We start from the raw sequence: 24,677 nt of genomic DNA, 5'->3' as shown, positions 1-24,677 counted from the left end.
GTGGGGTTTGTGTGGGAGGTGTGGTGGGGTGTGTGGGAGGTGTGGGAGGTGTGGGTGCCCCGGCAGTGCCTCACCCGCGATGGCCTGCACCGCCACGCGCAGGAAGTCCCAACCCCGGGTGTGGGAGGTGTGGGGTTTGTGTGGGAGGTGTGGGGTTTGTGTGGGAGGTGTGGTGGGGTGTGTGGGAGGTGTGGGAGGTGTGGTGGGGTGTGTGGGAGGTGTGGGTGCCCCAGCAGTGCCTCACCCGCGATGGCCTGCACCGCCACGCGCAGGAAGCCGCGCACGTCGCCCTTCTCGCTCACCACGGGCACCCTGTGCAGCAGTGGCACCGGGAACAGCAGGTTGCTCAGGTACACGAAGGCCCTGCAGGGAGGAGAACACGGTCAGGCAGTGCTGGGCCCACCCAGGACCTGCTGGGCACCCCCAGCCCCGGGCACTGCCCGCATGGCACAGCCCTGGGTCCATCTGCCCTCGCAGGGCACACAGCGATGGGAGACAAACACATGGAGGACACAGGGTGAGGTGATGGCTGCATGGGAGGGATCTGGAGATGCACCACGGCTGGGATGGAGCTGTTAACAAGATGGGAGAATCTATGAGGGAGCTACTGACTATGTTATACTGTACACTGTATTATATGTGCATATATGTATTGTACATTGTATTACGAATGTGCTATACATTGTATTATATATTATATATACATACATGTATTATATACTGTATTAAATATGTGTTATATATCGCATTATATATTATATATACATAAATGTATTTTATATTACATATGTGCTATATATTGTATTATACATTATATATACATACATGTATCATATATTGTACTATACATGTGCTATATCTTGTATTATAAAGAATTTTCCACCTCCTGATGTAGCTTATAATGATAAATTAAAAGAGAATTGACCTGCTGTGCTCACACAGCCTCTGATTTCTCCTGAATATATAAAACCACTCCTTTATAAACAGCCTGACAATGTTTTCTCTGTTCTGCACTCCCCTGGTTCCACTGCATGCAGAATAACCAGAATCCCCCAACAAACCAGGAGTCCTCCCTCAGGTTTCTTGGGAGAGCCACTGAGTGCACAGAGAGTGGAGACTCTCACAGCTGAACCTCTATGAGAATTGCATTTATTCCTTTCAAACCGACCCAACACAACCCCCAGAGCAGCACAGCAGAGCCTGGAGCAGCAATTTGGACACTGCCCTTACAAAGGGAGAAGCAGCTCTTGGCTCAGCAGTGGCTGATCCTCCAGCACTGACTTTAAAGTTCCCTGCAAGTGGGGTTTGTTCTGGAACAGAAAGTTAACCGGTTTCATTGTATCATTTTAATAGAAAGTCAGACTAATGTTACTATTTTATGTTTCTCCAATGCACTCCAGAGGTTTTTAAAGGGCCACACTTCAGTGGGATTAGTTTGAGCAAAACATTAAGTGTTGAGAGGCCCAACAGGTCAGGTAAGAACAGCTCTCAACAGGGGGAAATGAAGCCTTCATTTATCAAGTGACCTGTTTCAGGGTTCAGGAAAATACTGAGAGGCAGAAGAGTTTTAATGAATAGTTTTACCAGTCATTAAATTGAAAGTGACCAACTAATGATATAATTTTAATCAATTTATGCACATTAAATTATACTAAGCAACAGTAATTTTTTCAACTAATTTCCTTCTTGCAGTTCTTTTTATTAGTCTTTAGTGTTGTATATAATTAACTCCTCTAATTTATAACTGTTACTGTTTAACATCCCTAGGACAACCCTGCCTGGCCAAAGGGAAGTGCTGCCCCCCTTGGAATGGATTCCCTTGGAATGACAAGGTGGTCAAACAGGTGTCAGGTGTGAACCAAAGACACAGAATAATGCTACTAAAAAACAAGGTGATGACAAAATGCAAGAGAGAAGAGAATGATTAATAAGGCTATAAAAGTAGCAAAACAAAGAACCAAAGAAAACCATACAACAAAAAACTGCAACGTAACATTTCACTGAGATTAGGATTTGATTCCTTTTCAGTCTGCTCCAAAGTGAGGTGAGCACTGACAAAGCAGGGCAAGGGAGAAGAGACTAAATTTAAAGCAGTGAAATAAGAAATTTAATTTAATTTTTTTTTCTCTAAGGTGACCTTTTTATTTTAAGCATTGAATTTTCTTGTCTCATCTGAGAAAGCAGCATCCAACCATACCAGAGAATAGTCCCTGGCCCTGGAATTGCTCCCTGGGACTGAGCAGGGATGGAGTCCAGGAGGGCAGGTGGTTACAGGCTCAACACAAAAATCACACCCTGTTTGAAAACCACATTTCAAGGCAGGGAGAACAGACACTCCCCAGGAGAAAGGAATCCAGGGAGCCTTGCACTGATGTGCAGTCAAAGGAGTCTCAGTAACTCCAAGAGTTGGGCATTACAGATTCCCATTTCAAAGCCAAACCAAAGGGAAGTGAAAGCACTACCTGCATGAAAAATAAAATACAAGTTTATTTGCATGGCTGAAGTTCTGAAGCTGCTGCTCAACATGTGACAGCCAAAGGACTCAGCTGGAGTAACAACTGCAACATGACCATCTCAAGGAAAAAAATCTGCTTCTCCTCTCCCTTAACCTCTTTCCATCCTAAGGCTCTCCTCCTCCTCTTCCCACAGCCAGGAGAATTCCCACTCCTCAGACATGCCCTAAGTGTCCCCTGCACCTCAGCCCAGCAGACTGAAAGGGGGAGCTGGATTAGCAGAAAGATTGGTGAGGTAGAATGGCATACTCACAACAGAACTAGAAATTAAATTTAACAAACACAACTTCTAAAAGAACCAAAACAAAACCAACAGAACTCAGAATGATGGCAGGTATTTTGAAAATAAACACAGGAAGATTTAAATAAAATGTCCCACAGTCCTCTCCCACCTCCCTTAAAAACAGAGCAAATGTTTCATGTCACACCATGAATAGAACCAGCCTTAAAGACAGCCCAGCATGCCAGAAGAGATGGCTAAAGGGACCAGCTCTTTTTTTCCTTTTCTTTAAATGTTACAAATAAAAGACAGTCATAGCACAGAGAGAGGGGAAAAAAGCTGATGGCCAAGGAGCTGATTAACTACAGGATCCATTCCTCCTCCTCTCCCTCATGACCTTGTTATTGCTGATGAACCCCCTAAACATTGAAACTTATCTGTCCTACACACTCTACAACACATGGACCAACACACAGTTGGCAGTGATGAGGAATTCTGGTTCTGTTACACACTGAACACCACCCAGAGCTCAAGACAAGACCTGTGTGGATGGACAAACCCCTGGTACTTGTAAGTCACTGTTCAAAAGCAGGATTCCCACAGTGGAGGACACTGAGGACTCAAAATAGTTCCTATTCAGTGGTGCTGGACAGCCTAATAACAGCTTTCTGCTGATAGACAGGGCACAATAGAAGATAAAACAGGAAAAGAAATAAAATAAAAGCCAACAATGGGGGAAAAGTCACTCAGGTCTTTGCCCAGATTATACAAACTCGGTTTCACTCCTCAACACAACTCCCAGCTCAGGCAGAGCCCAGAACTGCTGCAGCTCCCTGTGTCTGTCCAGACAGAGCTCAGAATTCCCTGGAAACACGGCCTGGGAAGTGCCCTGTGCCCCTGCCAGGGAGCACAACTGCCCTCCCTCTGCACTGTGTGAGCTCAGCTTGTGCTTCCTGAGGAGCCTGAGAGAGGAGGATGAAGAGCCAGGCTCTGTGCCCAGCTCTGACTGAGGGAGCTCCAGGAGCACAGGCTGTGAATGCCCAGCAGGGGCAGGGAAAGGGGCAGGGAAAGGGGCAGGGAGAAGGACAGGGGCAGGGGCAGGGGCAGGGACAAGGAGCTGCCAGCCACTCGACACAGCTCAGATGGCCTTCCCAAGGTGACTAACCTGGAAGAATTAAGTTCCATCAAACATGTTATCAGGCATTGCACAGAGGGGCACAAATTCAGAGAGCACTAATGCAACTTCTTGCAGCTTCAGCAACTTTTGTTTCAAAAACTACATCAAGGAAGCTCCAAGCTCCACTCCAAAGACTCTTTGGCATCACAGCTGCACTGACCTACAGGCTTGATAAAGACCAGCAAACTCAGTCCCCCCTTCTCACTAATAATCCAACTGAGTTTCCTGCATTTGAGGAAGCTGCATAAAGATCCCACCTCCTTTCTGACCATGCAGTGTCTCTTGCTCACAGGCACAGAGAAGGGTCAAGCCAAGCTCTGCCCCTTCCCTTGTTCCTCCCTTCCAATGGCCACGCAGCCTCTTCTCTGTGCCACACCTGTGGCAAACACCCCCTCCCTGCTCCAAGCAGGACTTGGCTCACAAGGGTGAGCAAGGAGGCTCAAAAGCATCCCTGGGAGAGGGGGAAGCAGCAGAGAGGGGAGCCAGGACACTACATACAAACATTCCTGTTTCTTGGAATGAGGAACGTTTTAGCAAGACTATTAATGAAGAAACAGAGCAAAGTGCTACATTTTTTAACACAGCTTGTTGTTCTGGGGGTCTGCACCACAGACTGAGGTCTGATAATGCCCTCATTGTTTCTAGACTGGCAAACTGGACAATACCCTGAAATACAGGAATGAACTTGTTTCAGAAATGCAAGAATAATTGCCTGGGGAAAGTGCTGCTAAACACTCCCAGGCAGTGAATTTCAGTGATGATGCCCCTTCACAAGGCAATGCTGGCTACAGAGAGTCAAACACAATCTGGAAAGCCAAACCATCTCAGAGAACACTCCTGTCCTCATCCAGGAAGGACCATTCTTCTTTCTCCTCATGTCAGCTTTTCTCTTCATACGCAGAGGATGTTAAAGGAGTTTTCAAAAAAATCTGGATTTATTGGATTGGACTTAAAGACTTTCCACCACACTCAGATTCTCTTCCACAGGAGAAAATTCCATACTAAATTCCATCTTAGTGATCCTGCAGTGGCTTAGTAGAGAATTCTATAAACTGTTTAAATCCTGCACACAAGCAAAGCCACAGACATCCTACTATGCAACAGTTCCCCAGAAACAGATTTACTCACATTGTAACATCTCAGGGTTGTTTTCTCAATTATCCATTAGGCCTTCATGGGACAGGGGAATTTCAAAGTGGGGACATGGGAATTTCAAAGTGGGGACATGGGATTTTCAAAGTGGGGACATGGGAATTTCAAACTGACGACATGAGGATTGGATGACGTGACATGGGAATTTAAAACGTAACGTTGAACTCCACTCACTCTCTGCAATTCCAATTGATGGATAGGGATATTTTGGCCAGACTGACAGTCTGTGCAGCACAAGGCAAAGCCACTGCAGTCCTACAGCAAGAGCTGGTCCCTTTTGGCCACTCCCACAGGACCCTCACCAACCTTCCCACTAAAATGAACCAGGGGGACCGGTCGTAAAAGGGGTCGCGCCCGTCAGTGAAGAGCTCGGCTCCCTCCTCGGTGCCCACGTCGGAGCCCGTGTCATCCCCAAAGGCCTCCTCGTCCAGGTCCTCCAGCTCGTCCTGCTGCTCGTCCGCCAGCTCGGTGACGTCGGAGTCGGCCGTGGAGAAGGTGGGCGAGGGCGTGCGGTCGGCAAGGCGCTCGTTCACGCAGCCGTGGAAAATGGGGGAGCTGGGGCAGCCCAGGGCAGGGGAGAGAACAAGGGGTGTTTAACAGCTGTTGGTGCCACCAGCACAGAGCCCCTGAGCCACAGGCAGAGGCCACAAAGCGCCTGTGGAGCACCAGGGAGGGCATCGGCGGGACAAGAGGGGCCTCGGACGGAGCAGGAGGCAAAGGGAAAAGGAGAGTCAACACAGAGGTCTGGAGAGCACAGCCATTTAAAGAGCTACAGTTCTAATGTCCAACACTGCAGTTCTGTAAATAAAAACACTGTCAAGGTGCAGCCAACACCAGGAAATCAAAGAATCCCATCAGATACTTCCTTGGGAAATGACCAAACTATCCGAACCACACGTGCAAGTGAGACCATGGGCCACCTTCCCAGTGCTACTCAAATTCTCACAGCTCTGCTCCAGTGACTTTGGACAGAACTCAGCTGGCTACACTCCTTTAAATAAACTAGTAACTTACTAAGGGTTCACTCAAACCAGAATCCATCAGTTTACACCAGCACTGGCAACATTCCAAAGAGCACCTTCTACTCTCCACTGTGCCTCAGGTCTGTCAGAAACCTCTGAAGGACACGACACACCAGTGACACCAGTTTGTAGCCATGTGCCCAGGCAGAGCTCAGGCAGCACGGGAGGAGCCCTCAGGGCAGCAGCAGAGAGGGTGGCACGTACCTGCCCACCAGCTTGAACCAGTGGAAACGGTCGTAGAAGGGGTCACTGCCCGTCATGGTGCCCTCGGCCTCGTCCTGGGCACTCGACGCCATCTCCCCTGCCCGGTCGTACATCTCCCGCATCAGCTCCAGCCTCTGCCTGCACAGGGCACAGAGACACTCAGGGCAGAACAACACAGGGGCCAAGAACAATTCTGTACAGAGAGAGTGCTCAGGCATTGCAGTGGTGGTGGATTCTCTGACCCTGGAGGTGTTTAAGATGAGACTGGACATGGCACTGAGTGCCATGATCTGGTAATCACAGTGGGGTTGGATCAAGGGTTAGACTTGATGACCTCAGGGGTCTCTTCCAACCCAACTGGTTCTGTGATTCTATGAACACAAGGTGAGGTGGCACCAACTCCACCTGTGCCAGGCAGAGGAGGCTGCACCCCAGTCTGGAGCTGCACCCTCTCTGAGATGTTACAGATTTGGGCACACATTTTGTAGGCAAGGTCACTGCAGAGCTTACAAAACTCATGGAGTTCAACCCAACTTCTAAATATTCATCTTTCACATCTAATTCTGGCATGTTTTTTGCTTCCTTTTCTGCATCAGACCATGCTGCTAAGTAATTTTGGCAGCTCTTTGTATTCCACTCTAGAAATTCAGACATTTTGATTCAAAACTGAATGGATCCCATTACACACTTTGATTTATTTAATTTACTGAAGAAAACAAGTGTTTCACACTGCAAGACCATTTGTCTGGAAGTTGTTAGTAGAAAAGAAGTTCTTCAGCCAGTGTAAAAAGAACAGGGAAAGACAATTGTCCTTTGCATGTGATGAAAATAATTCAGATTAAAGTCACAATTTGTGCTGCTTCCATAGAAATAGAATCTCCTTTGTGCAAGCTTGTTATGATAAATTGTGCCCTATACCACCAGGTAACATATAAAGCAGGTGGTAAGGATATTACTGAAGGAAAAGGACTGTGAAAAGAGAATTAATGCAGAGAGATGAGCTATGATGAGCCTTATTAGATCTAAAAAATAAAATCCAACCTCAAATTACAGAAATTAAATGTGAAGGTGAGGTGAGAGGCTGGAGGACAAGAACACAGAAAGCTGGTATTTGAGACACCCCACACTGCCTACAAGTTGGAATTTGGGAGGATACAGAGGGAAACAGCAAGGGGGGGTATTTTTCAGTGAAGTTCCTGGGACATCAGGAGTTTAGTCGTGCAGGAATATTTACATACTTGAGTTTCTCCAAGGACCAGTAGTGAGTTGCTCCATTCTTCAGGTCCTGCACCTCCACTGCCACCACGGTGCGAGGGAAGGGCCGCTGGGCCTGGCTCTTCTCCTGCTCCGAGGGCAGCAGCTCCGGGGGCAGCGGCGAGTACAGCGTGTCTGTCAGCAGCACAAACTGGAACTGCACCTGGGGGCAAACAGCACTGCCTGCTCAGAATTCAAAAAACCTACGTAATCCTCACAGTCAAATATTGCCACTAAAACAGGGACAGACACCCAATACAAGGCCACATATGGAGCCAGTTTGACTTGCAACTCTGGGAACAGATCCAAGGGGGTTACAGCACATTTTTTTGGCTCAGAATAGCACAAATCATATTTTTTCAGCTGAGGACACATATCTTGCCTTTATTACCAGAGGTTGGGCAAACTATGGACCCAGCTCATCCTGCAGCACCCACCGCTCTGGGAGAGGGGAATGAGCACAGGAAGGCAAAGGGGCAGGAGGCAAAGAGAGGGCCCAGGGGAGACAAACATGAATGTGTGTTTGTGGCTCTGACAGAACAGTGTGAGGGACAGGAGGCAGAGGAGAAAGTATCAGCCAGAGTGGCATGGATGTTCTCTCAGCCACGAGTCTGAACCAGAGACTCACCCATTTCTGAACCCTTTCACAGCCCCAATTAATAAGCAAGAGACACAAAAAGAGCACAAGGAACTCAGAGCATCTGAGGCAGGATTATACATCAACCCTGCTGAGTTGGAAAATTCCAACAGCTGCTCTGCATGTCCCTACCTTTTTCTTCAGCTCCACACTGATTGCATTGGCTTCTTTCAGGTACACTGCATTTCCCCAGAGCTGGTCCCTCAGGGAAGTGAACTGATGGAATTTCCACTTCCTGAAGGCCCACTGGGCCAGTTCGTACTCGTGGCGTGTCCAGGGCACTGGGGAGAGCAAAGAGACAGAAATCACCACTGGGGCTCCTGCTCAAACCCACCACAGGCAGCATCCAACACTCCTGTGCCTGGGGCTGCAAGTTCTCAGCACCTTTTCTGGAAGAACAGAGAACAAAACCCCCCATTTTCATTATTCAGTGAGGAAAAACTGGACTCAAACTTCCCAACATTAGCAGTGGAGATCAAGGATCAAGTAAAGGATATTTGGAACAGAGGAAACAAAATGAATTCTTCTGCTATGATTTTAACTAATTTAAGAATTATTAAAGCCACATTCTGAGACAGTGGAATGAAAGCAAGTATTATGGGAATAATAAACTATCTATTGTCCAGAAGTGGAGTTATACAGAAATGTCAGAGCTCACTAAGAATTCCTGCAAAGGAGGAAAAAGAAACTTTAAAATCAAAACAAGGAAACAAAGGCAACAGTGTTACTTTGGTGTAAGACATCTGAACTCTGTCAGTGCCAAGAAGAGAGAGATTCCATCAAATTCACCCTCACCAAATCAAAGCTTGAGGTTAAACTAATCCAGTTCACACATCCAGTGAATTTGGGGATGTATCTCCACTCTTTATGTGGAGCTCCTCCCATAAATTGGTGTTTTACACCTTTATGCTGTGAGCATTATGGATCAAGAAGTTCCAAAGCCTTTTGCAGCTTCCAAAGCAAGTTTTTTTTACCTATTGCAGGAGATGGTACAGCAATTGCTCCTTTAGGCTGGGCCTTATCCAAACTATTTTCAGCTTCAAACTCACCTTCCTCTTCCTCCTCCTCCTCCTCCGTGGTCTCAGCAGCCAAGGACCGGGTCTCCACCTGCCTCTGCAGGGCCTGCAGTTTGCTCTCATAGTCCTGTGGGGAGAGGAGAGGCCGTGGAGGGACAGACAGAGCCAGGAGGGAGCTGAGAGAGGGACAGCACGGGGCAGAGACAGACACAGACATAGAGACAGAGACAGACCCTGCCCTGCCCTGCCCAGGGCAGTTCAGCACCTCCTGCCCAGCTCAGCACCCACTCCCTGCCCAGGGCAGCTCAGCACCTCCTGCCCAGCTCAGCACCCACTCCCTGCCCAGGGCAGCTCAGCACTCAGACTCTCAGCACCCAGACCCTGCCCAGGGCACTCAGCACCCCCTGCCCAGGGCACTCAGCACCCCCTGCCCTGGGCAGCTCAGCACTCACACCCTGCCCTGGGCACCTCAGCACCCCTGCCCTGCCCAGGGCACTCAGCACCCTCTGCCCTGCTCAGTACCCCCTGCCCAGGGTACCTCAGCACTCCCTGCCCTGCCCTGGGCACTCAGCACCCCTTGCCCAGCTCAGCACCCCCTGCCCTGGTGCCCTCCCTGCAGGGCACAGACCAGTGCAGTGAAAAGTGGAGTGTTGCTTTCTAAGATTCACAAGCTCACTGTGGAAGAGGGAAAGGTTTAGGGGTTTGGGGGGATTTTTTGCTAAAGATTGGAAAAAAGGGGATTTTTGGGGAAGCTGCTTTGCTGCTTTCAGGGAGGTGGGAAAGGCAGAAACACAGAAAAGCACAGAAATGAGTTTAAAAGGGGAGGATTATTCACCTTCATTTTCTCAAACAGAAGGATGAACAGCACCACTGCTTTGGCTTTTTATATAAAACAATTTCAGATGGAGTCAGGGCAGACATTTTGCTGCAAATCAGATTTTCCCCTTGGCATGTAAGTACCACTGTCTCACATGTGTATTCAACATAGCAGAAGATAAAATGCCACCACTGCCCTGGCAGACAAGTCTCTGCAGTGGCTTCCCCACAAGGAACACTTCAGCAATACCTTCTGGTGCAAGAGCATTTTCCTCCTGTTCAGCTTTATCATGCCTTGAAATAAATGCTGCTAAAATCTAATGAGTCTTTTATGATTTGCTGGTAAAACAAACACAAATTAGAACAGACACAGACCATGCTCCTGGTCTCAAAACTATCTCACTACTGTACTTTAGTTTTGTAAGAGAAACCTTTGGCATATATTAGACCATTTAAACTGGTTTCTCAAGATTCTTACACAAGAGTTGCAACAACAATTCACTAAGAGTTTTACAGAGTCCTTAAGGAGAATTCTTGAAGCCACTCCTCGTCTCCAACCTTCTCTCTTCCACAGCCCCAAATCCCACAGTCCTTCTCCAACAAGAGAATTGCAGCAACACATCCCCCAGTGTGAGAGCCCCAAAGTGCAGCTTTCCCTTCCCCTCCCACCCCACCTGAGCAGCTGCAGCACTTGATTTGTGCAGCAAGGGCAGTGTCAGACTCAGCCACGATGTGACTGCAGCAAATCCCCCCCCGCCCCCGGGGCAGGCAGGAGGGCACAGACTGCAGCTGGCAAGGAGATAAAGCTCAAGCACATTCCCTAATGAAAGCAAGAAACAGGTCCCATTTCCCTGACTGAGGGTGTCTCCTGGCACTCCACACTGGGTGCTAGTTAAGAATAATTGGCCCTGAGCAAGAGCTGAAGGCTGAATTTGGGGCTGGGTCACCCAGGAGGTGCTTTGCTCCCATCTCCAGGGGAGTTTTTCTGATGGGCCAGAGCACACACGTCATTGAGTTGGTGCCACCTCAAGGTGCCTCCACTGCTGGAAAAGGCACAAACTGCCCCAGCAGCTGCCCTGGAGGTCCCTGTCCAGACCCCCCAGCACCAAAGGCAGATTGTTGGGCAGCTCCAGCATCTCCAGCAGTGTGGGAAAAGGGAATGCAAATACCAGGGGCATGGAAATACCTCAAGCCACAACAATCACAGATTTTGAGAAAACAGCGAAAAAAGAATTCGAAAAAAGACCCCAAACAACAAACAAATAAAACCAAACCCCCCATACAGTGGGACTAAGCAAAAGCTTTGTAAGGCCAGGCTGGAGCAGCTGCTACAGCAGAACACTGAGGGTAACAACTGAGTTCCTCTGGATCTATGTGATGTCTGCCAAGGTACTGCTGTGTGTGATTCCCTCCTGTATTTGAGGTGCACAAAAAAGGCCATTTCTTCTGCCTTCAATGAGCCAAGAGATGGAGAACAGCCAGCTCTGCCTTTCCTCCCAGAATGTAAATACACAGCACAAGGGCTACAATGGGCCAGCACTGGAGAGGAGTCAGGCTTGTAGTCCCCTGTGCTATAAAAAGCTGGTTTTTCCTTTTATATTTATTTTAAATAAGCTGTGAGAGCAGACACAGATCTGTGGGGGCTGCTTTCCACACAGCAGCTGAGAAACCACTTACAAGAATGAGACTGAGGAACAATTAAAGAAACCTTTTTAACTCTGCTAAAACAACCCCAAGCCCAAGATAAAAAATCAAAGCAGGACAAGGCTGCAGCCAAGTTTCATTTCCATTTCACTGAGACAAGTCTGACACTTACAAGAGTATTTCATAGTTTATTGAAAGAGCACTTGTTACAATACAAACCAGTTCTGCTTTTCACAAGGCAGATGCTTGCTCTTAAGACAACCCAAAATTTGTTTTTTTCTTAAACAATAGACAGATCTGAAAATCCCATTTCATTCAAAGGCAGCTCACTGCTTTCCTTACAGTACAAATGGTTACACAGCATTGATTTCTCCTGTGGCAGCTCCTGGAGTGAGTCAATGGGAAGTAGCCCAGAAAAAATTCAACATATAAAGAACAAATTTCAACATATAAAGGATAAAGGACAAACAGTGAGGGAGATACTGAAACTATGCTGAATGAACTGTTAAAAACAGCATCCCCCAATTTGGCAGATCCCTCAATTCAGATTGCTTGAGAAAGGAGATCAATCTGAGGGCACTAGAGACAGGCATTTCACCCACCCCCAGATCCATGTCCTGAGTGAGTCCTGAAGGCTGTTCAGAGCCACCACCAAGGCACAAGAGGAGCCAGGCCAAGTGCCAGGGCACAGACACCTGGCAGGGCAGCCCAGCCCAGGGAACTGCCCTTCCACCCTGGGTGCCACATCCCCACTGACCTGAGAGCCTTTCCACAGAGACTCGGATGGAGCAGCTCCCTCACCGTTCATTAACTCCATTAACACAGGATTTGGAGGGAGAGTTGTGTATTCCTGAATAGTGCAAGTTCTCCCACTGCTTCCCTTACCAGATGAGGCACTGCACTGCTAATTGGAAGTAAATTCTTAAATATCCTCCTAAAATCAGGAAAAAGCTGCGCCCTCGGAGCAGACTGGACTCTGTCCTGACACTGAGAGTCCCTCCCTGTGCTGTCCACTCACACGGCAGAGTGAACGGGGCTGTTCTCCCAGCGCTGCACTAGAACTGGGGTGGGACAGACTGGTGGCATCCTCCTGCTGCCCAGCACCACCCAGGCCCTCACAGAGAGCAGCCTGCACATTGTTAAGCTGAAATAAGTTGGCACAAACATTTTAGTGTCGAGCATTAAGGCAGGAGGCAGCAGGAGTTTTAATCTCATGCCAGTACATGAAGTTCCACGGATTTCAGGATCCCTCCATGCTCAGTCACGTGGTGATTTCACCCAGGCAGCCCCAGCCCTCCCCAAATGGGACACGAGAGAACACTCACTGCCTTGATCTCCTCCCACAGCCTGTCCTGGGCTTGGCTCTTGTATTCCTATAGAATCCAGAGGCTTTTCCAAGCCCTTCTGAGGATATAGAAGAACTCATTACCCTTGACATGCACAAAGCCAGAGTGCAATGCACCACTAAACCAAGATTCTAAAATAGAGGCAACAGCAGAGTATTATTTGCAGCCCCAAACTCATTTTGCAGTTCTGACTCAAGCTCAGAGAAAGTCCTGCTCACTTACAAGCCTTCATTTCTTTAAGAATCAAGACACTTCTGGACATGGTGCTTTATTTCCTTTGTTCAAGTAGCCCAAAGCATGAGACAAGTGCAAGTTACAAAGCCAGACTGGGACACAAAATTAAACCTGCTGAAAAAAACCTCCCAAGTTTGGGACCAGTTTGTTCTTTTAGGAGCTGGAGGGCTGACTTTGTGTCTCCTGCATCAGGGGCCAGGATAAAACATGCAGAGCACTGAGAGCTGACACTTGATTAATGGATATGTGAACAGGGTGTGGCTGCCAAGGACCAACCAACCCCTCCAAGGGGCACAGCAGAGGCAGGGAAAGCAGGACAGGACAAAAGGCAGGATGGAGAACAAGCTCAAGGCACTTGCCACTCACCTACAGCTATGCTGAACCACACACAGGTAACAGTTACCAGAAGGGCTTATATCTCATACAAAAATAAGCAACCTCAAGTAAATTCAGGATACTTGTGCAAAACAGCACAAATACTCTGCAAAGTGGACCCACCTTACCAAAGGTAAGGGGGCAACTGTGGTTTTAAAATCTCATTCAAGTTAAATTTAATAGCTAAAGAAGTCCTCAAAGATTTAGACTGGCTGGTAGTTAAGGCCACAGATTTTCAGAAGTAAGTGCAATTTTGTCTTGCACTTTAAAAAACCTGGATAATTAGGATTGGGACTCTCCAAATGACACAAAACCCCAAAGCCTATTCCTTAATCACTCATTTTTCAGTAACTTGCATTTTGAGTGTGGGGAGAAGGAAAATTAATCTCATTTTCTCCTCAAAGCGACCTTCTCCTTTATTAAACAAGTCTTGAATTTGGGTTTAATCCAAGACCAGAGGCACTAATATGAGGTATCACATTAAGATGAAACAGTTCCATTCTCCCACCTTACAGGAGAATTCAGCCAATACAAAGTAGTGATCTATAAATCTTCATAACTATTTCAAAAACACCTCCCAGACTCATGCCCGAGAAAGCTGAAAACATACAATAAAAGAATTAGCTTTCTGAGTGCACCAGAGTGTTGAAAAATCCTAGTTCCTTTCCACAGTCTCAGTATAACAATTAAAAACTATTATATTTAGAGATACAATGGGAATTAGAAAAAGCTTATTTCCAAAATATTGCTTCAGCAATATATATATATTCTGACAAACTTCCATTCAGGCAGGTTTAACTGTCACAGCAATTTCATACCAATAATTATGAACTTAAGCAGAAGGAGAAGAGACATCTACTCAGGGAGTAGGACCTGTTGTGACCCAGCAGCTCTTCTTAATTTCTCTTTAAAAAAAGCCACATATCTTGTCAGCCGACAACTTTTGGTTTATAGATATTATTACTATTAAGAATTTGAGTTAAGAGTGGAAAATGCTGTTCTGAAGAGCCAGATCAATTTAAAACCAGATGGACAGTTTTCCTTATCGCTCAGAAAAAGGTCACAAGAAACATTCAATCCTAGAAACTAAACTCCTCTGTTGATTGTCTACATATGACACAGGAGGAAGGAAGCACTTTGTGAGTTCCAGACAATACTTTCAGCATTAGAAAAATACTTCAAGACACACACAAGAAATCGGTAAATGAGCCAGCAGGGAAGTTTTCTCCCCTCCACATCCCTCCCTCCACGTCTTCTAGTCTATGACACGGACAGTTCTTACAACGTTTATCAGGATACTCTTCCAAGCAGAGCTGTTACCCACGAGGCGAGAGGGGCCGTGGGCAGTGCCTGGCGCTGAGCGCCCCGAGCTCTCCCTGCCCCACCGAGCCCAGCCCAGGGGGCAGTCCTGGCTGTCCCTGGTGCCCAGCCAGCACTGCCCCCGCTGCCAGCCCTGCCCCTGGTCATACAGTGGTCTCTCTGCCCGCCTTGAGGTTGGGAGCCGAGCACTGGCGCCGCATGCGCGGGGGCGTCGCGAACGGGGCGCAGTGGCCGTGGCGCTCACGGGGTGGGTTGTTCCCCTCGCAGGGCTGGCGCTGCTGGGGCAGGTGCCGCCTGTGCTGCCCCCCCTGGGGGTCCTGCTGCCCCCCAGGCACGTGCAGAGCCTCTGCAGAGCCCGAGGCCTGGCGCCGCAGCCCCCTCTGCGCCCCACTGCCCAGCGAGCTGCTCCTCCAGCGTGGCGGCTGCTGCTGCTGCTGGCTGGGCTGGGGCTGCGAGCTCAGCTGCTGCCTGTTCACCTGGATGCTCTCCTGGCTCCTCTGCGGCCCATACAGACCCCACAGCTGCTGCGGGTCTTTGGGAGCACCTTTGCTCTCCTTCTCTTTGCCTTCCTCTCTGCTCTTGTCGTCCTCCTTGGGGATGCGCACCTCGATGACCTCGTCCTCGGTGATGATGATGTGTGTGCCGGGGCTCCACGAGTTCCTGTGCTTGGGGTTGCTCTTGAAGGGGAAGCGAGGCTTGCGGTTCTCGGGGGGGATGAAGCGGTGGGGCATGTTCTGCCGCCGCAGCTGCTTGGCTATTTCCTGCTGCTGCAGGTTCTTGAAGCGGATCTGCTCCTGCCGCATCCAGCGCAGGCGGCCCCGTCGGAAGGCCGGGTCCCCTGCCATCAGCTGGGACACGCGCTCCTCCTTGGCCAGGTCATCGCTCTCGCTTCTCCTCAGCTCATCCCCGGGCTTCTTATCCACATCCCCCGCACTGGCAGGGGCTGGAGACTTGGCATTGGCTACAGCTGACTGAGCTTTCTCCGGAGTCCCTATCAGGGGTAAAACCTTCTCCATTTTTAGCATCTTATTTCTGAGAACTTTGATCTCTTCGTCCTTCATGTTGTTCTGTTTCTTCACCTCTTGCAAAATATCTTCCAACTTGTCTATGTGCACCTTCAGGTCGTCCACATCAGTTATTCCTTTCCCATTGGCCATCACATCCTCGATCTTCTCATCTCCAACTCCCACAGTATCCCAGACATCCCGAGCCACCGCTCGCCACGACTCGCGCTCGTTGGGATCTTTTTTCCCATACATGGCACAAAGCTCCTTCATTTTAACAATGGCCAGGGCCTCAATCTCCTGCCTAGTGTGCCTGAAGTCATTGAGTGCTACCTCATAGCAAATCTCCTTCACAGCCTGAATCTTTAGGTCTGAGATGGTGACCCATTTGGAGTCTTTGCTAAGGCGTCGGCGTTGGGGTATCTGGTACATTTTAATGGGTTCTCGTTTCTTCCCACTGCTGGGGAGGCCACACTTTTTTACAATGGTTTGGAGCTTGCTGGGGGGCAGCTTCTCTCTCAGGGAAGTGATCAGTCTCCAACTCTCCTCACACGATCTCTTGTCCGAATCATCCCCACTATCAGAGTCTGCATCCTTTGGAAAAACAAAAATCAAGAAGTGGCCCCAAAATAACCAAAATTAAAATTGTAAGAAAATGGAAAAGCTAAACAAGAAGTAGCAGGCAAAGAAAACTAAATCAAAAATCAAAATAGAACAAGTGATAAGGAAGTCCCTGAGGACTGAGCGTTAGGGCATTAAAATGTATCTTCAAGAGTCATGGACTGTCAAAATTGGAGCCCTTCGCTAAATTAAGATTAACATTATATTTAAAAGTCTTGTCATCTCAAACCAGCAGATAATCTAAACTCTTCCCTCCCAATCCCTTCCAAAAAAAATCTTTAAACAGACCAACTAGAACCAGGTTCCTGATTGTAAAAAATTAACAACCAAGTGTAGACTGCACTTCACACATGCTACAGAGACATGCAAATCCCACACACATTTGCCTTGGTGACTGCTGTGCTTCCTTCAGCAAATCCTCCCCAGCAGGTGAACACCACAGCCCTCAGAGAAGGTGGCCTGGGCAGCCAGGGTGAGTCGGGTTAACACTGTTAGTAACGTTGCACGTGGTTGCAGGCTCAGGTTTAGATCCACTTCACTACAACAGCAGCCAGAGAAGTGTTAGACCACAAGGAAAATGAAACAGAAGCAGCCGAGAGGTTCAGTGTTAAAAGGACTGTGAGTGCCACTATGACAGGTGAAGACAGTGGTTCATACTCCAAGACTTGCTACAAGCTAAAAGGATATCCAGAATGAGAGTTTCAGAGGTGGGTTGTGGTTTGGTTTTGGGGTTTTTTTTCCCATTTGGCACCTTGTTGCTTAGTTTAAAGAAAAAACCATTATCAGTCTTGTCTGTCCGGAGGATGAATTTCAGCAGAATGCAGAGTAAGGACTTTTGGTTTTCAATTATTTTAATATGAATTCTCTATTTGATATCTTTGACTTGTCTTCTTGTCACACCCTACAGCCTGGAGCTTCCACACACTTGCTAAGCATTATGAGTGTTTTGCTTCTTCATTACAAGTTTTCCACCTTTTGCTAAATGGCTTTTACTGAGCAGCACTTCAGGTTTCCACATTTTAGGAATGTCTGTTCAGGTAAACTGCCACCACAAGTTAAGGATCCCCATTACTGCTTTCTGCAGCCAGGAATTAAAGCCAGAGCACTTCTCTTTAAAGGATGAGCAAGTTAAGACATCTCTTTAACAAGCACAGAGTCCTATGGATTGCTGTGACCCAAAGATGTCCAACCAAAGAGCCGCCGGTGCCTAACGAGCCTCTGTCTACCATCCCTGCTGTGGAGATTTACAGTACAAGGAAAGCAGGAGCAGAACAGGCAGTTCCTCCAAACCCAAAGGACACCCAGGTTGCTCACTCAGCACCACAAGTGTCCAGGGTTTGGACTTTGGGTAGATGATCACAGAGAACGGGGAGCACAATGTGATTTGTTTGGGGAATGATGGGAGGGGGGTAAAGGAAATACTGCTCTGCCCTATGGTCAAGGTTCATATTATTTGAGCTTCTTGTGACTTTTTGTGGTTTTTAGAACAGTACTGGACAATCAACTTCTGGGTTAGGTCAAAATATAAGCAAAGGACGGGTTTAGAAACAGAACATAAACTCTTAGTGAGTTTACAGCTGACAAAATTTGTGGCCTAAGGGAAGAGCCTCTCCCAAAGTGCAGACTGAGGGGAAACCAGAGGTGCCCTGGAGGAAGACACTGTGCAGTCTGACCACTCAGGGACACAACCACAAAGGCAAAACAAGAACTGCTCCAACATGAACCCCCAAGTTCCACAGGACTCTGACAGGTTACAGAACTGCCTCAGAACTACTCCTGGATAGGGTGTCCTGGCACCAAAAGCTGATGCAGAGACACTGGGTCATTGCCCTGAGTGCACCAGAGGTGACCCAGAGCAATGAGCACAGCTGTGACCCAGAGTCCAGCATCAATGGTCACTGCACAGCCATGATGGCCAGAAAACCAGGAAGACCATCTGAGCTCTACTAAACACATTTTCACACTCAATCTGTAAAATGGAGAACAACTATTTCTATTCCCTAGCAATACCAGCAAGGCAAATATAATTTAGTTGAGAATTCTGGGGGGCAAGAGCTGTTTTTTATCTTTTTTTGTACAGCACATCTAGCAAATAAACACCCAGACTGGTTGGAATCTCAGCATAAAACCAAAACAATCTGGTGAACAGGATGAGCCAGTTTCTTACAACCAACATTACACTCCAGTTTAGACCAAGGAGAGTATTCCTGTTTCAATATCAGTGTCACACAGCAGTAAGTGAGAGACCCTGATATTGCAGCTGGACATGGCAGCAATGGGAATACCTTTTTTAAGGTCCACAAACTGAAATGCCCTCCCAGATGTCCCACTCAGGGCTCAGCTGCTGCTGCACCACTAACCCTGCCCCTCCCAGCCCTGCACAGCCACCCAGACAGGACCAGCTGTGCCAGGAGTTCTGCTGCCACCTGAACATCCTGCTGAGCATTGGGACAGGCAGGACTCTGCTCCATCACCAAGGATCTCTCCTGGTATGATCCCTCACAACTACCAAAGGAAGCCCTCAGGAGCTGCTGCTGATGTAGGACAGAATTCCACCTTTGCCCACTGACTGAAAGCAGCAGGAACAAAACCAGCTTGAAGAAACTGCACCTCTATTAGAGAATTAACCAACCCCTCTCTAAGGAGCCTTCCCTTCATCTCAAGTATCTGGGGAAACAAATTCCCTTCACAGCACTTTATAAATGCAGCCTTATTGGGAGCAGCTTCCCAGACAGCCAATCCCACATCTTTAATTCATACAATAGCTTTGCTTGTGCCTCACAGCTAAAAGTTAAGTGAGGGAATTCCATTACTTGCATCTCATTTTCTCATTGCCAGAAGAGACTCAATACTCAAACTGTTTTTATTTTCACACTGAACTGATTTTAACTATAAAATTTCAGAGATGAAACATTATATTAGTCACATCTAAACTTCCTTTCTGACCTAAGGGTTGCTTTGGTTCAAAGTCTGCAGCCACTCCTCTCCATCCAAGAAATTAGTCCCTTGAGATGAAATAATTAGAGATGCAGAAGTCTTTAAGTGTGTAATATAAATTTAAAAAAAAATTAAGTAGCTTCTTCCTATGAAAGCCACAATACTTTACTCCATTCTGGTTTGGGGAGAAGGGGAAAAGCTTTATGGTTTAAAGTTCAGCATGAATTAAACCCACACTTTTCAGTGGTCTCAACCTCATACTACAAACAAAGGAATCTTGAGTTTGAAATGTTATCAGAATTCAGGCACAACTACATCTGTGTTCTGGGTAAGGACAATCAGCCAAAGCAGAACCAGGAGACTCAGGTTTCTTAAGGAAATCTACATTTCACTCCTGGGCTTGGTCTTGCCTTTAAACACCACAGAATGCCTGAAGGTGCAGCAATTGCTGCTTGTAATGCACCTCAGAGAAACTTGCTGTGAGGAGCCTGAACTCTGCCTGGATCAGACCTTGTTCTCAGCCTCCCTGCTTTGGGAACATGTGGAATGGTGGAATTCCCAGTGTTCTGGCTGAGCTACCACTCCCTTTGCACCCTGTTCCCCAGGCAGGACCCCACCAGGACCCTCACAAGGAACTCCATGCAGGGGAGGGAGAAGGGTTAAAACATGCACAATGCAGCAAAATTTTCAGTCATCATTCAAAAAATAAACCTGGTGTATCAACGCTCTGGGAATCTCTTTGGCAGCACAAAATTAGTATGTTCTGGTGATCCAAGACAAAAATAAAGGCAAACATCCCAAAGAGGAGCTGTTTACAGACTACTGAAAAGGAGCTTCAAAGAACACGAGAGCACAAAAATGCCCTTCTTTCAGGTTAACTTGCAAGAAATCCAAACTAGCCCAACAAGAATTGATTAAAGCCTCTTCATTGTCAATCACAGTCTCTGAATTAACATGAAGGAGCTCACTCACACTGCTAAAAATTCACTGTAGACACAAAGAATTTGAAAGCAGAGGGAGAACTGCATTGTGCAGACAACCCAAGCAGGTTTCCTAAACTTTCAGATAAGCGAGGACAGGAATTACTGTTTGCCAAAGGTGTAGTTAATCAGAAGTGAGGACACATACCAGTCTTTGCTGCTCCAACAAGAGATCAGCTTCCTCCTTCTCCTTCTTATATAAAATCTCCATTTCTTGTAACCTGAAGATGAACAAAAGAACAGAAGTGGTCAGAGGTCATTATGTTCATGCTGGTGTTTCTTTACACACACAGTGCCCTGAATTTCAGCCACAGGAGTAAAAATCTTTGCCCTAAAAAGCAGCTGCTCCCTGTCAGTTCAAGCACCACAGAAGTGCCACCCCCTGTGAGCTGCAGCTCACCCAAAGGTCTGCAGGGTGGGTGGCAGGTGCCCACCACTGATTTTAAGGGAGGCAGAGCACTAAAACCTCACAGGAACACAAGGAGGGACCTGCTGCACTTCCACAGGGGGTGGCAGAGGTCTGTGTGGCAGAGCCTGCTGACCTGCAGCTGACCCCTCATTTCAGGTAGGGATTTTGAGTTGTTTTGTTACCTTTTCTCCATCTCCTGCTTCATGTCAATGCCCTGCTTCTCCAGGAGCTCCCTCTGGGCAAATGTCCAGTCAACTGGCTCCGAGGGAGTCTCAGCTGAGGGAGTTTTCTCCCTTTCTGCCCGTGCTTGCTCTGGGTGGTTGAACCTGAAGACGTGATTCTTGCCCATGATGATCCGGTTTCCTACAAACAGCAACAGAAGTTTTGCTCCTTCAGCTGAGAAGCATCACTGGATGGTTCATCCTTCCCCCCACTGGGTGACAGCACGTGAAAGGATTGCCCTGCAAGGATTTCTGGGGATGTGCAGGTGAAGAGGGTGACCAGAAAGGAGAGTGGTTTGTACAGAAGTCCCTGCTGGTGAGAAGCAGAGCCCCCACAGCACATCACCACCCTCGGGGCCCATCTGATACCCCAGCAGAGTCCATAAAATATTCAAGGGCAAACCTGGGAGAGGGACCAAGATCTGCAGTGAATCAAACATATCACTACATCCCATTCCTCTCCTCCAGTGCCAAAACACAGGCAGAAGCCACTTAAGTAGAACTTCCAGCTTGAAAAGCCTGACTTCAAACACTGGAATACATGGTGCTTACTCTTCTTTAACATGTCTTTGTAAGTAGTGATTTTATTGGAGTCCTAACCAGGGGCATTTAGGGAAGGATTTCACAGCTTCTTTTATACTTATGAAAAGAGCTGAAGAAATCTAACACTGTTAAGTTTTCTGGTTAAATCCTACAGTTACCAGATGTCCACATGTGCATGTGGAAGACAGTAAAATGCCTCTGCTCTTCCAAAGAGTTAATAGAGTTCAAATTTCAACCAGGCATCTTAGAAATAGACTTCCAAAGTAACCTAAATTGTCCTTATCAATAGATTACTAAAACAGAGGCTCTTTAAGATGTCAGAGACCATGTCTATATTCCTCTAGTAACTCAATTTTCTAGATGCAGAAGGGAAAAATGTACTTCTTTAAAGAGGAAATAACTTGTCCAGTCATGGTATTCAATATGAACCATATGCAGGCACAAAACAACAAAAACTGTTCCTCCTTTATTGTCCAGACTTGAACTGAAGCCACTGCAACTGGTTCCATGACAATACTCACTTATAACTTGGTACAAGGAACTTGGGTTTGTTTGCCTGATTTTAGGAGGTTTTGACCAGTAGGAAAATGGGGAAGGGACCCAGAAAGCAGCAGAACTTGAAAGAGACCCCACAATTTAGGGAAGTGTTTCTAGTGTTTCCCCTCATGCACTTCTCAAGAAATGTGGGGGCTGAGGGGGAAATCGAAGGAGAGCAAAGAGGAGCTGTTGGGCTCCTGCAAAGGGTCAGAGCTCAGCTTTGCCAGGAAACTGGGAATTTTCCATCAGCAACTGGCAGTCTGTCTGCTGTGTCTCACTGAGACTGCCAAGGGCAATAGGCTTGGGCAAAAATGTATTTGAATAATATCAGGGTAAGCAGCAGGACAAGCAGGATGCTGCGTGGCAGGGAATATTTAAAAGCACTCGGAGCTGGAGCCGCAAAGGATGAAAGCAAATGAACTGCAGCTGAGAGCAGAATGGTACCAACTGCAGCTTGAAAGCCCCACTCCAGAGAGGTGACAGTGCCCTTGAACAGCCCCCAGCAAGCCCCACACCCCCAGGATGGCAGTGCCACACCTGGGGATGCAGAGAAATGCAGGGCAGTGTCTCACCCGAGCGCAGCTGCACAGGCTGCACCACCCTCTTGCCGTTCACGTAGGTCTCCGAGCGCTCACAGGGCTCCAGAGTCACAATCACTGCAAGGAAAACCACGTGGTGAGTGAGACTGCTCAGAAACACAACTGTGCAAGCCCCCCAGGCCCCTCATTTCCTGCCCATCTTCACACCAACACCATGAAGTGAATCCCTCCTGGGTGTCACACTGGTTAAAAACACAGCCCCATGAGGAAATCAGTACCACTGACATCTCCACATACTGCAGCTGGAAATCAGTATTTTTCATGACTGTAGTTGACCAAGGTCAGAATTTAACTGCTGAACTGGCTGCAGCCTGCAATGTGAAGCTATTAGCACAATTTGAAGCTATTAGCACAACTTCAAGCCATTATCACTTAAATAGATATTATTTGCTTCCCCTAAGACTTGAGAAAACAGTGAGTCAAAGCTGACTGTTTCCTTGAGGTAAGAGAACCCCTCAAACCGCAGTACTCCCTGCCAGGCAGTGAGAGGGGAGGCTCATTCCCCCTGGCAGGAACCCCTCAAACCCCAGTACTCCCTGGGCAGGCAGTGAGGAGCAGCTCAGCCCCCTGGGAGGAGCCCCTCAAACCCCAGTGTTACTGCCAGGCAGTGAGGGGGGAAGATAATTCCCCCTGGGAGGAGCCCCTCAAATCCTGGACAGCAGTGAGGGGCCAGCCCAACCCCCCTGGAGCAGCTCAGCTCCCCAGGAGGAGCCCCTCAGCCCCTGGACAGCAGCGAGGGGCCAGCCCAGCCCCCCTGGAGCAGCTCAGCTCCCCAGGAGGAGCCCCTCAGCCCCTGGACAGCAGTGAGGGGTCAGCCCAGCCCCCCTGGAGCAGCTCAGCTCCCCAGGAGGAGCCCCTCAGCCCCTGGGCAGCAGTGAGGGGCCAGCCCAGCCCCCCTGGAGCAGCTCAGCTCCCCAGGAGGAGCCCCTCAGCCCCTGGACAGCAGTGAGGGGCCAGCCCAGCCCCCCTGGAGCAGCTCAGCTCCCCAGGAGGAGCCCCTCAGCCCCTGGGCAGCAGTGAGGGGCCAGCCCAGCCCTCACCTTCGCCGTGGTGGCTCCTCTCACTGCGGAACACACAGTGCTCCTCCTTGATGTGGGCTCCGCTCAGCACGATGTCCTGGCGCCGCTCGGCATCGGCCTGGCCCACCCTGGCACCAACACAGCACAGGTCAGGAGCAACCAAACACATCCCACAGCCCAGGAACAGCCAGGGGAAAGTCTAAACTATTGAGATTGTCCTTCACATTTAAAGATCTGGACTGGTGTTTGATTCTGCACTGCAAAGGACCTGCCAGGTTTACCATGGATTGGAGGAGAAAGCTTCACAAAGGAAAGAGAAGTCTTCCCTTTCTTAAAGCATGGAACTTAGAGAGAATTGAAATGTTAAACACCTCTGGATTTACTGAAACTCCTTCCCTCTTGTGCATCTCCTTCTTCCTTTGAGAAAGGATGCAAAAGGAAGGAAAAAAAAGAGCCCAGAACTTGCAGTGGTGTGTTCTCAGCTGGCAGACAGGGATCTTCCCTCCCAGTAATCACCATCTGCACTTGAACAAAGCAGCAGAAGTGGCTCAGGAGACTCTTGCTGAGTCATGTGATGCCACAAGCTGTCTCATCCAGCTCCAGACAGGAGAGCTTGGCTGCATCCCTGCAGCAGGAACATTTATGCCCATCCCAGCTCAAGTACTCGAGCAATGTTAGACACAGACAACTTAATTTCCAATCCTAATGTTTGTGAACTTGCTCTGTTTATTACTTTACACATTTCTGATGTCAGCAAGCCAGGCTTAGAATTTATTTTTTCAGCCCTAAGCTACTCTATTCATCATTCTGTGCTGAATCCTCTACAATCTGATGTTCCTTTCAGCAGGGCCAATGCATATCAGAGCAGCAGCACAGC

At 48.1% G+C, this 24,677-nt stretch overlaps 1 protein-coding gene across 11 annotated transcripts in view; it reads right to left on the bottom strand.

Moving 5' to 3' along the window:
* The window catches only part of KIF1B (kinesin family member 1B), an 82,368-nt gene that overhangs the window by 23,975 nt on the left and 33,716 nt on the right, over nt 1-24,677 (bottom strand). For 7 of the 11 annotated variants that reach the window (XR_011699587.1, XM_071575956.1, XM_071575959.1 and 4 more), the window contains 10 exons: nt 23,822-23,928; nt 22,755-22,838; nt 21,064-21,244; nt 20,621-20,693; nt 9,229-9,322; nt 8,312-8,460; nt 7,527-7,705; nt 6,289-6,426; nt 5,369-5,617; nt 245-363 (listed from right to left, as the gene is read on the bottom strand). Coding sequence is in view for 10 of the 11 variants with exons in the window: in XM_071575956.1 (XP_071432057.1) it covers nt 245-363; nt 5,369-5,617; nt 6,289-6,426; nt 7,527-7,705; nt 8,312-8,460; nt 9,229-9,322; nt 20,621-20,693; nt 21,064-21,244; nt 22,755-22,838; nt 23,822-23,928 (1,373 nt within the window). In the remaining variant the exon portion in view is untranslated. Of the gene's footprint in view, nt 1-244; nt 364-5,368; nt 5,618-6,288; nt 6,427-7,526; nt 7,706-8,311; nt 8,461-9,228; nt 9,323-11,817; nt 16,529-20,620; nt 20,694-21,063; nt 21,245-22,754; nt 22,839-23,821; nt 23,929-24,677 lie in introns of those variants that run through there. The other 4 variants (XM_071575962.1, XM_071575964.1, XM_071575965.1 and 1 more) reach the window with 2 other exon arrangements.

This window comes from Pithys albifrons, chromosome 22, assembly GCF_047495875.1.
Source record: "Pithys albifrons albifrons isolate INPA30051 chromosome 22, PitAlb_v1, whole genome shotgun sequence".
NCBI lineage: Eukaryota > Metazoa > Chordata > Aves > Passeriformes > Thamnophilidae > Pithys > Pithys albifrons.
The sequence above is the reverse complement of the archived record's forward strand: the minus strand, read 5'-3'. Positions and strand labels throughout refer to the sequence as shown.